This window comes from Lemur catta, chromosome 16 (genome assembly GCF_020740605.2).
Source record: "Lemur catta isolate mLemCat1 chromosome 16, mLemCat1.pri, whole genome shotgun sequence".
NCBI classification, from domain to species: Eukaryota; Metazoa; Chordata; class Mammalia; order Primates; family Lemuridae; genus Lemur; species Lemur catta.
Genome location: NC_059143.1, coordinates 1,443,135 through 1,460,108, shown reverse-complemented (window position 1 = coordinate 1,460,108; position 16,974 = coordinate 1,443,135). Strand labels below are relative to the sequence as shown.

Below are 16,974 nucleotides of genomic sequence, written 5' to 3'. Positions count from 1 at the left end.
GCCCTGTTTACTTTCTATACAGCATTTGCTTCCTCTTCTGTTTTCTGACTCCCTTGGGACTGTAACCTATATGAGAGTGGAGGCCACATCCGTCTTATCCATCTTTGGGTCCCCAGCAGCTAGCCCAGGGACTGGCACATTTTAGGTGCTCAATAAATATTTCTTGAATGAATGAATGCAAGAATGGATGACTGGAGGGGGAACACCAAAGAAGGTGGCTTTTGAGCTGGGCATGAGAAGCTACGCTTAGCCAGAAACAAGCAGATCAGTTTGCTGGAACCCACAGCGAAACCATGAGGGACAAAAAGGCAGGGGGTGATGGGTGCTGAGCTGGGGGTCCCTGGGTGTCAACCCCTGTCACAAGGGGAGCATGGCACTGCCAGAGCTCAGGGTGAGCCGCAAGGCACTCAGACACTGATGTTCCCCAGCACAACCTCCCTGCCCCCATGCAGCGCGATGGAGGAGCACAGCCTTCCAGCCGAGTGAGCCAGGGAAGCCCCCAGGAGCCTGCTGGGTGGGCTGCAGAGTAAGCCACTGCAGAGGCTTCCCAGTGCCACCACTTTCTGAAACTCGTCTTCTCGGACCCTCACAACACCCTGTGCAGAGGAACTGCGGCTCCCGTGGGCGTCTGGGGCTCCAAGGCCAGAAACTTGAGCAATTCACAGCCAGGTCTGCCTGACCGCAAGCCAGGGCTTATCACTGCTGCCTCCGAGTCTGCCCAGAGTCCTATCCCAAGGGGAGAGGAACAGCTCTCACAGACACCTGGCTTGGGGGAGATGCCCACCTGGCACCAGATGGACAGGCCCCAGAGACCCCCTGGTCAAGTTCAGGCCAGGTGCTGCCCTTAGAGCCCAGCCCCACCCCGACACTCCCAAGTGCGACTCCACCCTTCTCTTTCTGTCCTGCCCCACCCCCAGGGCCTCTGAAACCAGCCAGGGAGCCTCCAGTTACACACCCCCCAACCCCGCCCCAGGGCCCACAGCCCTGCCTCAGTCTCTCACCCCTGCTCCCCACAGCCCCCTGCAGGGGCCAGCCTCAGATCTCACTCCTGAGGGGCCCCCAGCCCGGTGCTGTCCCCTCCCACGTCCCCCACACCCATTCTCACACGATGCCTCCTCAATCCCTCTACCCCAGATGAAAACCATCTTTGCCACCTCTGACCTCTCTTTTCCAATTCCCCATCCCTTTTCCAAGACTTCTGCCACTTTCTATCTTGACCTACTGACATTACGGGCCTCCACTCCTAGGGTTGCTCGTCCCGTAGGACAGGTGTCCACACCGACATCCCTCTTCCCACCACCATCTCAGCACTGAAGGGGCTCACCTTTTCAGTCCATGAACCCGATACAGGTCAGAGACTATCCCAAGTCCTGAACTGGAAGACTCCCTGCTCCGACAGAAGAGCACAGGCAAGCCGGATTTCTGCCTCAAGGAATGCTCAGAAAATTCCTGAGTGTGTGCGTGTGGTGTCGGGGCAGGGGGCAGGTCCAGTCTCCTGGGTGAGGCCCACAGGTGTGTGGAGGCCTCAGGGCCATGGCAAGGGCCACTGAGGAGCTGTGGCCTCTCTGACTGTCCAGCCCTTGCTCACCTAGACCGAGGAGGGCCACTCCACTGACAGCATGGGGAGGACCACCCCCACCTCCTCCTCACAGAACCAGGGCAAAGCTGCAGGCGCCGAAGGAGGAATCGTGTGCTCTTGTCGCACTCCTGCTTAAAGACAGGCAGCGGAGCCCACAGGCCTGGACAGGGGCCCTGAGCGGACCCAGCTGGCTCCTCTGCCTCGGGCCTGCTGGGGGCTCCGTGGCTTAACACTGCCTCCCTGCTGGAACCAGGAGGTACCAGACTCTGCTTCCTGCAGCAAACCAGACAAGGCCTTTCTATTTTTAGTAGAAAAGTTCCTGGTGTCCTTGTCATTCTAGGATTTTACCAGGAACAAAGTGGGAAGTGACATATACTCTAAGTATTACCAAAAGAAAAAAACTTTTAATAAAAAATGTGTCAAATTTTGGCTATAAATGTCAAAACTTTTTTCAGTGAGAAATATTTCCCTTGAAAATTAAAACGAGAAACATGATCAGGTTGAATTTCTTAATCATTTTTGTGCAGAATTCATCTTTAGACTTTTCTTTCAAAGTTGTTTGTAATCTCAAGTTAATCTCTCTTTATAAGCTTATTTTGCTAAATACAAAAGTAATCCCTTAATTTGAGAGCATAGTTTACTAATGCTATGCCACTAAATGTGCAGGTTTTTCTGAACTTGGGGAACCCCTGATGGTTGAGACTGACTTACGGAGGAAGCACACAATGACAGGGAGGAAGTGGAGGAGGTGGAGGAGGGCCACAGCCCATGCAGAGATGGGAGCCATGTGGCCACAAGCCAAGGAGTGCCAGCAAACACCAGAAAGTGGAAGAGGCTAGGAAGGAGTCTCGTCTAGAGCTTCCAGATGAAGCACAGCGCTGAAGACACCTTGCTTTTGGCCCAGTAAAACTGATTTTGGACTTCAGGTCTCCAGAACTGTGAGAGAATAAATTTGTGTTGTTTTACATGAGCAAGTTTGTGGTCATTTGTTAGAGCAGCCAGAAGAAACGAATACACCAATCAAGACAAAAGATGGTGAATTCAAGGCAAGGGCTCTTTACCTTCTAGCAAGAACTAAGAATTCTCCAATTCTCCACCCCACAGCCAAGTCTTTTTTCCTTTTTCCCCCTTCATAGATTACGAACTGAAGCGCAGGGAAGGTTTAAGAGTTCCGGGCTGGGAGGAACAAACCCCTCCTGCCCTCCCTCTCTTCCTAGGAAGGTCAGCTCCCTGTCCCCTCTGTGCCGGGGGCCCAGGCTCAGACTGCAAGGGGCAACAGGTAGCACCAGTGAGCAAGGCGGCTGGGAGGGGCAGGGAGAACTGGGGCACGTGTGCCCATCACCCAGGGGGTCACTCATGCACCATTTGGAAATATGGACTCCGTCCGTGTTGCTTATCTTTGGATTTTTTTTTCAAGAGAAGCCCAAAATCCACCTAATTATGTGAAATCTCCCAATTTTGTAATTTGGTAACTGATTTTAAAAAATGTTTTAACCCTGTGCGCCAAACAAAAAGATGTCTGTGTGCCCAGTTTGGCCCAGGACTGCCGGGCTGCATGCAGCCTATGCACAAGATCTTCCTTCTGCAGCAGGATTTCTCGGGTCAGTCACCCCGGTCAGTGAGCACCCTCTGGACTGGCCCTCTAACTCACCTGCCCCCTCTTTGGTGGGGGGACCACACCCAGGGGATCTTCAAAACCCCAGGGCCTGGAAAACAGAGGGCCTCTCCACGATAGTCAGCTCCCAGTGGCTGAATGAAGAAGAGAGAAGGAAAGAAGGAAAGGAGGGAGGAAGGAAATATCGGAACTTTTCTATTGGCAGAAAGTCAGCAAAATGCCAGCAACTCTTGAATGTCAACCAAACCCGACATGTGAATACCTAAGTGCCATTTCAGCTACCCTCTCAGTACACTGAAAGTCGTGGAGCGTCAATTCATGGAGGATTGACTACTGCCGGTGCGGGCTTTCCGAGGGGGAGCAGACAGTCTGAGCACGGTCCTTAGCACAAGGATAAGGAAGGGCCTTTGATCTTGTTCCCTGCAGGAACTGCCCAGGAGACCTGAGACCTGAGGCTGCCTCCACGTGGCAGCAACAGGCATGGCCCAGAGAAAAGACCTGAAACAATTCCTGCTCAGACACAGGTGTGCACAGTCCTCTCCAGGCCGCGATTTTCCCCAATGTAAAGTGAAGAGGTTATGTGGTTCTTTCCAGGAGCATCCTCACAATTTTTGCTGTATTTTTGCAATATTTTTGTAATATTTTTCTGTAAAAATTGACTAAACGTTCAATAACATAAATGAATTCATTACAAAAGGAAACAACCATAAAACGAAAGCCAGTATCATTTGCCATACACACACAGATCATAATCCAAAAAAAAAAAAAACATTCCGATGTGTTCAATTCTAGCCAGCTGCTGCTGCCTGCTCTGAGCCTGGGAAGTGTCAGAGAGACGTTAAGGACACATTAGCACCAAGCTGAGACTCTCTCCTGCTGTAACTTTCCCATGCAGGGATTCCATAGGACTCCAGGCTGAGCTACACCCGCCCTGCCAACAGCAAGGATCAGCCCTGGGGAAATGAATTCCCCAAAGGCATCCTTAGTCCTGCAAATACTCTGATTCTGGCTCTGGGCCACAGCCACTCTCTTGAGCCCTGGGTATCCTTTGGTGACCCAAGCCCCTTCTCACACTCAACCATGAGCAGTACCAGAAGATATGAGGACACGGGGTGTTCCACCCACAGCGCAACATTTCCTATGGGCACAATACACGTGCAGCCCTTTAAGAAAACAGAACAAAAAACTTGTGATTTTGAATGCTGGAGGAGTTAGAGCCCCCCAAACCTCAGAAAGACATCAGAGAAAGCCAGATGCAAGCAGGACCGGTAGGACGCAGGAGAGCAGGTGGGGTGGTGGTGGAGGGGCATCTGAGAGGAGGAGGGCAGTAAAGGCTCTGGTGCTGGGGGGCAGAGCCTCCAAGTTCAAGGGTCTCATGCACAAGTCTGGGTCCAAGGCCACCAGTTGGCCGAGAGTCTGGAATGCCACACTGAGAGCTCTGGAATCTGAAGGGCTTTGAGACCTTCCAAAATTGCCACCTTTGGCTCATCTCTGTCCCCAGAAGCACCTAGAGGCAGCCCTACACATTGCAAATGATGCCCAGGAGTACCGAGATTTTTGCTGAGGGTTCAGGAATTTAAACTGATGCCCTTTCAGCCTGGGTCAGGCTGCATCCCAAAGGCAGCTGCCCACTTCTTGGTCCTCTGGAACCGAAACAAGGCCTGTATGGACCTTGGCCCAGGGCGCACAGCCGGCGCACCCCACCCCTCAGCCCTCGGCAAAGGCAGAGAGAGGCCTTTCATGGCTTCAAAAGTTCCACCAGGTCCTCCAGCCACAGGAGGCTGGAATGGGTAACTGAATCCTAGTCAAGTGAAAAAAAAAAAAAAAAAAAAAAAAAAAAAAACACGCACAGCGACCTTTTGTCCCAGCAGAAGTTCCAGCCTGTCTCCAGGCCAGCGGAGGCGGCCCCGCCAGAAGAGTAAAGAATTGCAGATGTGCGCTTAGGGCCGCGGCCACCCCCCGGCTGCCCGGCAGCCACGCGGGACGGCGGGGGCTCGCCGCGGGCATCCGGCCGCCGAGCCCGGCCCGCTCCCCGCCCCGGACTCCGTCTCCTCGCTTCGGGCCGAGGCTCCGCCGCGATTCCTGCCTCTTCCCCACGCCTCCCCGAGAATTCTTTGCAGCAAAGAAGCGGCAACAGGGAACCGACCCTTCTACAGACAGGAGGTTCATCTGGGGTCGCGAGGAGGACGCGCAGGCCGTTCCCTGCGCACCGGGGGCCGCTCTCCCTGCGGCGGGGGCGAGCCCGGCGGCTGCGGGGGCCGAGAGCGGGGCTGGGCCGCCTTTGTGAGCGGCTGGGGAAGTGGAGGAAAGCGCCCTCTCTGGACCTGGGATGCGGACACCTCTGTGTTGCGGGGGCCCGGGCCAGGGGCCGGACCAGTCGCCCCCCTCTGTAGGGGAGCCGAGCCTGGGTCCCCCTCACTACGACGGAGACCCGGGCTGGGCATCCCCCCAACGCCTCCCGGAGACACTCAGGCGGGGCCCGGGGCCCGGGGCAGGCAGGCCTGGTCACCGAGAGCCCCGCGCTCGGCGCCCCCAGCCAGGCCCGCGGCGCCCGTTCCCGGAGGAGGGCGGCTCGGGCGAGCGAGGCACTCACCGCACATCGTGGCCGCTGCTCGGGCCCTCGGCGGCTCCGGGACCTGCGCACCGCGGACGCTCCGGGCACTCCTGGCGCTGTGTGCTCAGAGGGCTCCGGCTCCCGCCGTTTTAGCCCCGAGCCCGGCAAGGGGGCGGGACAGGGCGGGGCCCTCCTCTCGCCTGCCTGCTCTCCATTGGCCCCCGGTTGTCGTGACAACGGTGGGGACGGGGCCCCCGGAGTCCCGGAACCGCCAAGGGGCTGCTCCCAGGCGCAGGTCGCGACTGTGCCGCGAGCGCGTCGGGCCCTGGAGCCTGGAGGTGGGCTGGGGGCAGCCAACGACCCCAGCCCACCCCCGATTCAACCCCGAGCGGCGTGGAACCTTGGGGGGAGGGCGGTTCAATCCGCTCTGTGCCTCCGTTTCCCCGTCTGTAAAATGGGAGTAACCATGGACCCCACCTCCCAGGTGCGGGGGAGGAGTAGGACAGTCGGTGTAGCCCTCAGGGAGCCGCGGATCTTACTGCCCCGCTGTGCCGGACGCTCAGAGCTCCAGAGACGCGGCCCACGATCGGCCTTGTCCCGCCCTGCGAGGAGGGGACTCCTGGGCTGGGTCGAGAGGAGAAAACTGGGGCTCCTTGTTGCTGGGAAGGGACTTTGCCAAGACTGGACAGCCGCAGCGGTGGCAGAGTGTGAACCTGGATTTATTGTGGAGCCTGAGCTTGGAGGCGAGGATTCCCCACGTGGTGAACATAGCTGGGGGCAACCCAGGAAGCCACCCCTCCCTGAGCCGGGGGCTCCCGCCAGGGGCCGGAATCCCACCCGCTGCGAGCCTGCGACCCCGCCCTGGCTCCAGGCTGCCCCTCCCCTCCCCGCTGAGCTCTGGGCCCCTAGTCTCTCAAGGAAGGTTGCGAGAACTGGCCCGATATTTGCGTACTGTGAAGACATCTGTTTTTTTTTTTTTTTTAACTTAAAAAAAACCGTGAAATTCTAAACAGATCCTCCCCAGACCGTGTGCAAGAACCAAATGAAGATTTTCACGTCTTGTCTAGAGCATTTCTCCTGACATGATCTGTCCCTAGCTTCACCGTGCCTCTACGGGCCCTGGGGGAGGTGTTTGCTGTCCCCACTGAGGGTCAGTGACAGCAAAGGAGGGGGCTTGGTTGAGTCACGATGCTGGGAAACAGCAGAGCTGGTTCGGGAGCTGCTGGGCTTGCCTCTCACCCTTCCACCAGGCAGGGCCCCTTTCACCCATTCATTCATTCCCAAATCCTAAGCACCCACCTCATGCCTGTCCTGGCACTCGGGACTTCATGATGATGAGGGAGCGCGGATCTACAAGGCAGTTAGTGCGGAAGCAGGCGCTAAGCTGGCGGTCACGCGGCAGCTGGACAATTCCAGGTGGGATACAGGGAGGAGATGGGCAGGGCCAGTGAAGAGGGTGCCAGGCTCTTCCTGGCACTGGGCTGGAGCTGGCACTCATGCAGGTCAGTCGACAGCCAGGCAGTTCTCCCAAGGAAGTCAACAGACACTCAAGGGAGGGAGCAGCGGGCACGTGCAGAGGTCCCCTGGGTGAGGGCCAGAACTTGAGCCTGGAGATCAGGCTGTGCTGCCCCAAACTGGCCTCTGCTGTCTGTAACTGAGATGGAAACAGGATGAGGTCGTCAGGCCCTCTGCTAGAACCAGGAGCCCTGGGGTCCCAGTAGGGTCCAGGTCTGTGCTCCATCTTCCTTGGGGATCCACAGCTCCATGGTGGGAGTGGCATGAATGAATGACCCCTGGGGAGGCATCTGCCTCAGTGGCTGGCTGAGCATCTCCTCTGCTTTGGGGACCAGCCCCCTAAGAATCCTTTGGGAAGGTGGGGCCTGGGCCTGGCCACATAGCCCCTAGATCCCCAAGTGGGATCAGCCTGTGGCCCATGCTGGACCCCTGGGTGGTGCAACTGGATGGAGGATAGCCTGGTGATACTGGAGACCTTCTTGTCAACTTTGGGGTGGAATGCGGAGAGGCCATCTGACAGCAGAGTGATCCAGAGCACACAGATGGATCTAGGATGGAGACGATACAAATGAGAGCCCCTGCATCCAGCCAGGTCTGAAGCCAGGATCTATCCCTGGACTTCTCTGTATCCGGACTCCATAAATTCCCACCCTTGCCTGAGGCTCTCTGAGGTGACTTCTGTCATTTGCAACCAAGTGGTGTCCTGACTCCTTCAACCTGCAGGACTTAGGCTCTGAGGTTCAGGTAGGCAGCTGGTGGCCCCAGCCTGTAAGATCCTGCTGGCTGGAGGTAGCTCCCTTTCCTGCTCTCAGCTCTGTCCAGGATCTGTCCTCATGCAGCTGGGGAGGCCCCTGGGCTTTGGAGAGATTAAACAATCTGCCCACAGTCACACAGCCAGGGAAGAGGGGCTGGTCTGGATCAGAGGGCCCAGGCTTGCTGCCTTTTGGAAGAAGGAAAATGTGGGACAATGCATTGGTGCCTCTCTCAGGTTGGCCCCGACCTGCGCTCACAGGAGGGTGAGCAGGAGTGGCTAGGGCAGGGCCTGGGTGTCCACTGCCCGGGCTGATCTCTATGGCCGGCTCCAGCCCCGCTCTCCAGGAGTGCCTTGGCCCTGCTGGCCAGAGGGTGGGACCACAGGCTGGAATTGCAAACAGCAGCCACAGACATGGCTTCTTCACCTGCACAGTTTTTTCAAAGCTCTTTGTAGTTGGGAGATTTGCTCATTGATCTGGTATCTCCCAGACAACCCAGAGATCTGCTCCCCACTCCTGCACCACTCCCAACAAAAGCAGGCCAGTTGAGTCCCGTGGCTGTCCTGGTAGATGTGGAATGTGCCTGTCATCCCTTGGCCACAGGCCCTGTTCATCTGCTTTTCCCTGTGACATTTCCCGTAGGGAAGGGTTATAGGGCCACGGTATGGTGAGGGCCCCCTCTGGCTCCTGCAGGCATCCTGGCTGGACTTTTACCAGCTCTCATGTTGTCATCAGGGTCCTCACTATGAGTATCCACCAGCCACAGCTCTGCCTGAATCTGGGCTGGTCACCTGTTCTTCCTGCTCTCCTTTTACCCCTCTGGATGCAGAAATGCCAGGAAGGTCTCCCTGTTGCCCAGAGACCCAGCCCAGCCCAGAGCTGTGGAGCACAGGGCTTCCTGGACTTCAGCAGAGGGCCCGGGGAGCTGGGGATGCAGGGTGCTGAGGCCTGCAGTTGGGAGCCCTGGGTTGGATCACTCCATGGGGATGGAAGGAGACTCTAGCGGGACCTATGAGTGGTGCTCTCAGCGGGCAGCAGGTAGGATTTGGGGAGCCCAGGTCAGACATCCCAGGTGTTGTGACTTGGATGGAGTGTCCCCCCTTGGGGCAGCTGGTCCTCAGCTCAGACTCAAGGTGGGGACATAAGGAGCAGCAGAGCTTGGGACTAGACTGGAGCATGGGGCAGGAAGACACCCCCCTACCCCTCCTGTGGGGCTGGGATAGGGTGGATAGGGGGGTGCGTAGGATGCAAAAAGCCCACTGTCAGGGAAAGTCTGAGGGACTGGTCTGGGGAGCCCTACGCCAGCATTGAGGCAGGAGCGACCCTCCCCTGCCTCATTCCTCAGCACCGGCCAGCGGCAGTGGGGACTGTCCCATCAAGTTCCTTGTTTTACCTTTCTCCTGCAGAGCTTAGGAGGAGGTCTGCCAGAGAGCTGAACTGGTGTACTCTTTCATGACTATAGGTTAATTTTTTTAAATAAATGGGGCTATTTATACATTTTTGTAACTTTTTGCTTACAGAAGAAATACATGTCCATTTTAGGGAATTCAGAGTAAAATTTTTTTCAAAAGGTTAACCACCATCAACTTCTTACACCTTCCAAATGTTATTCTCCACATACATGGTCAGTATTTAAACAATGCAGTCACCCTGCAAATGTCGTTTTGCAGCTGAGGTTTAACAAATTGTGCTGTGAAGCCCGGATCTGGCCCAGGAATGCCGGTGCTGTCCCACATACCCCTCTGGTACCACTGTCCCCTGGAAAAGCTGGGCCTTCACTCTGCTGAGCTGGGAGAGGGTGGGGATCCTAGTGGGACAAGCAGAAATCTGAGATTGCACGAAGCACTGGCTGTGAGACAGCAGTGGTCGAGGAGTGGCAGGCGCAGCCTGTCATGCCATCCCTGGAGGCTCTCTGGCCCAGACAAGGGGGCTTCTGCTATGGGCTGAATCTTTGTGTCCTCCTCCCCCAATTCCTATGTTGAAATCCTGACTCCCAAGGTGATGCTACCAGGAGGTGGGGCTTTTTGGGAGGTGATCACGTCAAGAGGGTAAAGCCCTCCTGAATGGGATCATTGTCCTTATCGAAGAGGCCCTAGAGTGCTGCCCCACCCCTTCTGGTGCATGAGGACACAGTGAGAAGGCAGCATCTGTGAGCCAGGAAGTGGGCCCTCACCAGACACTGAATCTACTGGTGCCTTGATCTTAGACTTGAGCCTCCAGAACTGCAAGGAATGTCTGTTGTTTACAGGCTGGTTAGTCTATGGTATTTTGTTGTAGCAGCCCGAACGGACTGAGGCAGCTGCTCACGCCAACACCTGCCTAGCCACGCCTGTGTGTCACTACCTAAGCTCACCCCGTGCCAAGCTGCTCAATTATTTCAGGGAAAGTATCTCCTCCAGGATGAAAAGGCACATATTGGGGTCCCTGGCAGAGCAGGAAGAGGCCTCACATTCATGGACCATTTGGTGCAGCACAGCATGGCTGCTCATGTGTAAGAGCAAAGGTGACTCCATGACAGGCTAGGCTTCCTGGAATAGGCCTAAGTTTCGGTTTTCCCAGCGCGGGCCCTCCCCTTCCCCGAAATGACACCGATGACCACCGGAGGATCCCGAGACTTGGAGCTGACCAATCAGGAGTTAACGCGACCACGGAACTGACCAATCAGGAGCCGACACGGTCAGCCAGTCTTGAAGGAACAAATGAACTGAGGGAGGGAGGGGATGGTGTGCCCAGCGTATGTAGCCTACTGAAAAGTATAAAAGCTTAATTTTTACCCAAGGGCAGGGTCCTGGCTTGTGGAGAGGCCACTGCGTTGGTGCTCTGGGACTTGGACCCTAGCTCGAGCTAGCCAATAAACTCCTTTGCCTTTTGCAGCCTTGGTGACTCTGCCTCTCTGTTCCTGGGGCCGAGGGAAACCGGTTCTAACACATGTGTCTCACAAATGCTCATGTGTCTCACAAGTGCCCATGGGCCCGCATGCCCATGTGCCTACCCTGTGCTGGAGGGGGGTGGGTTACAGAAAGGAAACCAACCCAGTTTCCACCCTGGAGGAGCCCATAGTCTAGTGGGCAAGTATACACACACACGTATACACACAGAAAATCAGAAAATAGGGGGTGGGGTATAGAATCTACCTGAGTATTGTAAGCTGAGAAGGCATTAAACTGCAAATGAGGCAGGCAGACAGGCTAGCACGTGCAAAGACCCAAGGGGCAGGAAAAGCAGGTCACGTGCAGAGAGTCAGCAGGGCAGGATTGTTGATCCCCCACACCTTGCCTAGGACCAAAGCAGGTAAACGTGAATAAGGAAGGTGAGTGGGAGAGAGGAGGTGACAGGGACCAGTGGGGACTGAGGGAGCTGGGATCATGTGCCCCATTTAAGGGTGTTCCTGGTACCAGAAAAAAGGCATTTTCTGATGCCAGAGCAGAGATCAATTGCAGGGGGACCCAAAAGCCTGTAGGAGCTTCTTTTTAATAATTCCAGGTAGGTGTTAGAAGTTTTGTTTATTTGCCTGTTCAGTAAGCAGGCCTTTCTTTCCTGAAAGGCCACAGCCAGGTGCTCTGCCTGGGAGAGCTGCGGGACCGCCCAGCGGCTCAGAGTCTGAGAGCTGGAGGGTGGCGGTGGCAGGCACCTTAGTCTATCGGCCCCATCACACAGTCTCTTCTGTTGTTTGGGGCATTTCCCTGTGGAATCCGGGACTGGGGGTGGTAGGGGGAGCTGCCCAGACAGCCAGGGCTATGGCTGAGGAGCTTGGTGGAGCTTGAAGGCTCTGTGGTGACCCAGCTGAGTGGGATGGCAGAGAATTCATTAGGTAGTTTAGGCTTTGCAGGCCACATATGATCTCATCTTTGTGCATATTCTTCTTTGTGCATTTTTTGTCTTTGTTTTGGTTTTTTTCCTACAATTCTTTGAAAATATGAAAACCATTCTTAGCTGGCTGGACATACAAAAACAGGCCAGGGGCAGGATTTGTCACTGTGGGCCATGGTTTGCAGATCCTTGCTTTAATGGATGTGCTCAGCCCCAGAGCTGGCCAGGAGCTAAACCCTCAGCAGAGGGCGGTTGCACTGGTCCCCTTCCTGGCTGCAAACAGCCGACTGGGACTCCAGCTGTGGTTGGGGGCATGCTGGGTGAGGAGCTCACACACTCTGGGAAGCACAGAGAACTGGGCTCAGGAAACCAGCAGGGTCCTCAGAAGGCGTGGCTCCTGGAGCCCTCCAGAACACACCCAAAGCCACGGGGGGGGGGGGGGGGGGGGGGGCTCCCAGCCGCAAGAGGGCTACCTCAGCCAGCAAAGGAGGTCTGCATGCTTTCCCAGAGCCATGCACGTGTGCTCTGGGGGCTGGGGCCGCCCTGTGTGGGGGCCCCAGAGGAAGGAGCCTGAGTGTGGAGAACTCGAGGCTTCCCCGAGCACATGCTCTGGGGGGACACTGGGATACAGGCCAGGGGACCCACCCCCCAGAACTGCTTGGGCCTCTCACTTGAGCCACTATGGTGATCACTGTGGGGTTAGTGGCTGGGGTAGACCCTGCCTTGGCAAGTTTGTGTTCTTCTGGGAGGCCTACTTTTGGCCCTCTTGACCCAACTTCGCTTCTGTGCGAAGGTTCACCCCGCACCCCTGCAGGGTCCTCCCACCCACTCCCCTTGCTCTGTGCCCAGAGTGGCTGGCTTCACCAGGGGTCCCAGTCCCTCTGGCTGTGGTTGGCTTTGGCCAGTGGGCAACACCCAGCAGGAGGTCCAGGGAGCGAGGGAGTGAGGTCGGGATATTTGCCTCCCAGGCAGCCAGTCTCCCCAGAGCCCCAGGGCTCTCCGGTTCCTCTCCCACAGCTGCACTCTCAGGATCCGGCCCCTTCAGGTCTAGGAGTGGCCATGCCCCAGCTGGGAACCCCTTTAACTCTTCATTCCCTTCAAGTAATGCTCCTCAATTACCCTGTCCTGGGGTCCCAGGACTGTCCTGCTTTTAGCATTGAAATTCCCAAGTCCCAGGGAACCCCTCAGTCCTGGGCAATTTGGGACAGTTGGTCACTCTGGCTGCCATCAATTCCTTCAGTGACCCTGACGCATTCTTGTTTCCTTGCATTCTTGTCTACTAAGCTGAGAGTAAGAAGGGCCTGAAGCTGTTCCCCAGCCTTCCAGTTCCTCTTGACCCGTGAGAACTGGAGATCCTCCCAAGGGGTGGCAGTGGCCCGGCACCATGGCTGTATCTTTGGAGGGGCTCACTCCCACGTCCTCCGCATCCCAGCTCCCAGACTGGGTGCTGGCTGTGCTGCCTGCCTGATTTCCTGCCTGGCCCCGCAGGCAGCTGAGCCAGCTACGCCACATACTGCTGATGTCCCACAGATTCCGGGGGTGGGAGGAGGAAGGAGTTGCCTGAGTGTGGTGGTGGATGTCTCCTCTGAGTTGTCCAGTCTAGTGAGGGCATTTGGCTGTAATTCCCAGAGCCCAGGGCAAGGACAGAGGGTGAAGGTTTGAGACCCAGGATTCTTCTGGTTCCCCATCCATCAGACAGCAGAGACAAGTTGGTGCTGGGGGTCCACACAGGCAGGGCAATGGAGGCCATCCCAAGCAGGGACCAGCCCTGCACCAAGGGCCAGGGGACAGGGCCTCCAAGCACACCTGGAGCCACTTAGTCCTCATGTGTGGCCTTGTTTCCATGTTTCCAGTTGGGACATAAGACCCTCCTAGACTCCAGTGGTGCAGGAAGTAGGCTTCAGGGAGGACCTGCCTGGGTGTTCACTAAGTGTGCCAGCTGTGGCACCTTCTGGAATGGCCAGTGGGCAGAGGGGCCGTGTGTGCCTGTCTCCCTCCCCACTGAAGACAGCACCCTGGATCTTCTCTGTGCAATCACCCCTTCTCTGCTCTCAGCCTGTTGGATCACATGGGTCTGCCCTGTCCGCTGGCTGCTGGGGGTGAGGGACTGTGTGACCCAGACCTGAGCCTGAGGGAAACACTGTGAACACATAGTGGTTCTGGGCTGGGCCAGGGACCTAAATCAGCCTAGAGAGCACCAGTGTCATCTCGGAGGAGTTTTGCTAGACCATCAGGAAAGAGGGGCTCTCTTTTATTAGAGCCGGTTCCCCTCGGCCCCAGGAACAGAGAGACAGAGTCACTGAGGCTGCAAAGGCAAAGGAGTTTTATTTTGACTAGCTCGAGCTAGGGTCCAAGTCCCAGAGCACCAACGCAGTGGCCTCTCACAAACCAGGACCCCGCCCTGGGGTAAAGGTTAAGCTTTTATACCTTTTCGTATGCTAGTTTGCACACAACACGCTAGTCTGCACACGATACGCTAGTCTGCACAAGACACACTGGGCACTCCATCCCTCCTCCCCCCTTAGTTCATTTGCTCCTTCAAAAGTGGCTGATCGTGTTGGCTCCTGATTGGTTGGCTCCAAGCCTTGGGCTTTTCGCGCCGGCGCCAGTTGTGGTCAGTGTCATTTTGGGGAAAGGGCGGAGTCATTTCGGGGAAACCGAAACTTAGGCCTACTTCAGGAAGTTGGGCCTGTCATGGAGTCACTCCCGCTCTTATACCTGTTTCTCACTCTGATCAACTATAGTTATCAAACAACCAAAAGCAAGCACAGTCACAGAAGCAAATAGCATCAGTTAGAATCAAAGAGAGCACAATTCATCACACACACACACACACACACACACTTTCCTACTATCAATTCCTGTTCTTCATTTTCCCATGAAGTTATGAAGGTGTTAGAATGTAACATTGGACTTTCACTTGTGGAGTTTCAACTTGACCCCAAGTGGAGAGAATCTGTGAGTAGGCATAACACAGAGGAAAGCAGATCTGTGCGCCTGGATCCAGCCCTGCCTGCCGTGACTTGGGCCTGGACTTCTCAGGCTTTTCATTCCTTGCCCGGGTAGCAGCCTTGGCTTACCTGGTGAGGTTGACCCTTACCCCCAGGGGCTACTGCACTGTTTGTCCTTTCCTCTAACCTTTGCTGCTCCGGTCTTGGCAGTGTTTGGGGGTCTTCCAGGAGGCCTGCCCTGTCACTTAGGCACTTGCTGCATCACGCACACTGCACAGTGGGGGCGGATCTGTTCTGTGATGTGGCCTTCCAAGCACTGATCTTTGTGAAATTCCTTGAGGTTTCTCATGGGATGCTGGCAGCACCACCACCTGTTTCTGAGAGGATTGGTATCGTAACCTCAAACTTCCATGGAGCGCTGAGAGTGGGGGTCTCTCAGCCTGCGGTGCTCCAGGAAACCAGCTGCCGGAGAACCCACGAGTCTCTCTGGGGTGTCAGTTCCATCCCTGACCCTTTTCGGCAGTGAATGACACTGTTGCTAGGGTTGCGGATTTTTCTCTTCCCAGCCTGTGAAGGGGGGGTCTTGATGCCTCTGGGAGGCAAAATACCTCCCAGGTGTCTTCACAGACAAGCCAAGCCAATAAAGCTGGGCATCCACATTCTGCTGACATGGCAATATTTTGTTACTGTTTTGAAACAACTTGTCTACAAAAACTATCTTCCTTTTCCTGTAAATATTATTATTTATTATTATTATTTGAGATAGAGTCTCACTCCATTGCCCTGGGCAGAGTGCCGTGGTATCAGCCTAGCTCACAGCAACCTCAAACTCCTGGGCTCAAGTGATCCTCCTGCCTCAGCCTCCTGAGTAGCTGGGACTACAGGCGTGCACCACCACGCCTGGCTAATTTTTATATTTTTAGCAGAGATAGGATCTTGGTTTTGCTCAGGCTGGTCTTGAACTCCTGAGCTCAAGTGATCCTCCTGCCTCAGCCTCCCACGGTGCTAGGATTACAGGTGTGAGCCACCACGCCCGGCCCTTTCCCTGTAAATAGAAACCAGAGCGTCCATTTTTTAACTTCCTTTCGTCCATGATATTATCTTTAGAAGATCTTTTTGACACATGCATTTTTTGTTATGAAAAATTCAAACATACATCCAGGAGTGGTGGCTTATACCTGTAATCCTAGCACTTTGGGAGACCGAGGTGGGAGGATCACTTCAGCCCAGGAGTTTGAGGCTGAAGTGAGCTAAGATCTGGCCATTGCACTCCAGCCTGGGCGACAGGGAGATCCCCTCTCGAAAAAGAAAAGAAAAATTCAAACATGCACAAAAAGAGTCTGAGGTACCCCAATGTACTCCCACATACTCATCACCCAGAGTCAGCCATTATCAACACTTAACCAACCTTGTTTCTCCTATCCCTCCAGCTTTTGCTTTGTTTTGTTTTTCTAGAACAAATCCCACTATGATTTCATTTGCTAATACAGTAATTCATTATGTGGATTTACAAATAAAGACTCTCAGAACCACAATACCAGTATCACACCAAACAAAGTTAACATATTATCTAACACTGACTTCCTTTCTAAACTTCCTTGAGTATCTCAAAAATATCTTTTTACAGCTTATTGGTTCAAATCAGGATACAAACCGCATCTACACATTACTGTGGCCAGTGTGTTTTCTGAGACTTGTGAAGTACATAATCCATAAACCCTTCACAGCCTCCTCCATGCCATTTGCCCTCCCCCACTCGGGAGGGCTGAGAGCAGCGAGCGTTTTCGCGAAGTCCTCCGCACTGTGCTCCGGCACTGAGACTGTGTGGCGACCACGTGGCGCTGGGAGCAGCCGCCCGGGGCCAGGGCGAGGAGGGGACAGACGGAAATGCCTCTGCAGGCCAGAGGCGGCGGCGGGGCAGAGACCGTGCTGGGCCTGGAGTTGGGCTGCCGGGGTTGAGCCCTGACTCGCGGCGGGCTCCGGTGGGGCATTCTCCTCGGCCACCGGACGGAGGTGGCGGGCGTCCTCCACACCGCCCGGGAAACTATCCCTGGGACGAGCTTTCCAGAGAGGCATTTGGCAATATGGATCGAAGACTTAAAAAGTCTATTTTCTGACACATTATTTCAATGACATAATGAACAGCTGGACAAAAAATATTCAGGATGTTCACCTAGTGCAGTTTATTCTTAGCGAAC

General features: G+C 55.4%; 1 protein-coding gene across 1 annotated transcript in view; it reads right to left on the bottom strand.

Moving 5' to 3' along the window:
* Positions 1 to 5,882, bottom strand: part of GFPT2 (glutamine-fructose-6-phosphate transaminase 2) — a 41,177-nt gene extending 35,295 nt beyond the window's left edge. Inside the window, exon 1 of the mRNA XM_045527708.1 lies at positions 5,788 to 5,882. Within this exon, the coding sequence (XP_045383664.1) occupies positions 5,788 to 5,794 (7 nt within the window). The 5' untranslated portion in view covers positions 5,795 to 5,882. The remainder of the gene's footprint in view (positions 1 to 5,787) is intronic.
* Positions 5,883 to 16,974: the final 11,092 nt, after the last annotated feature.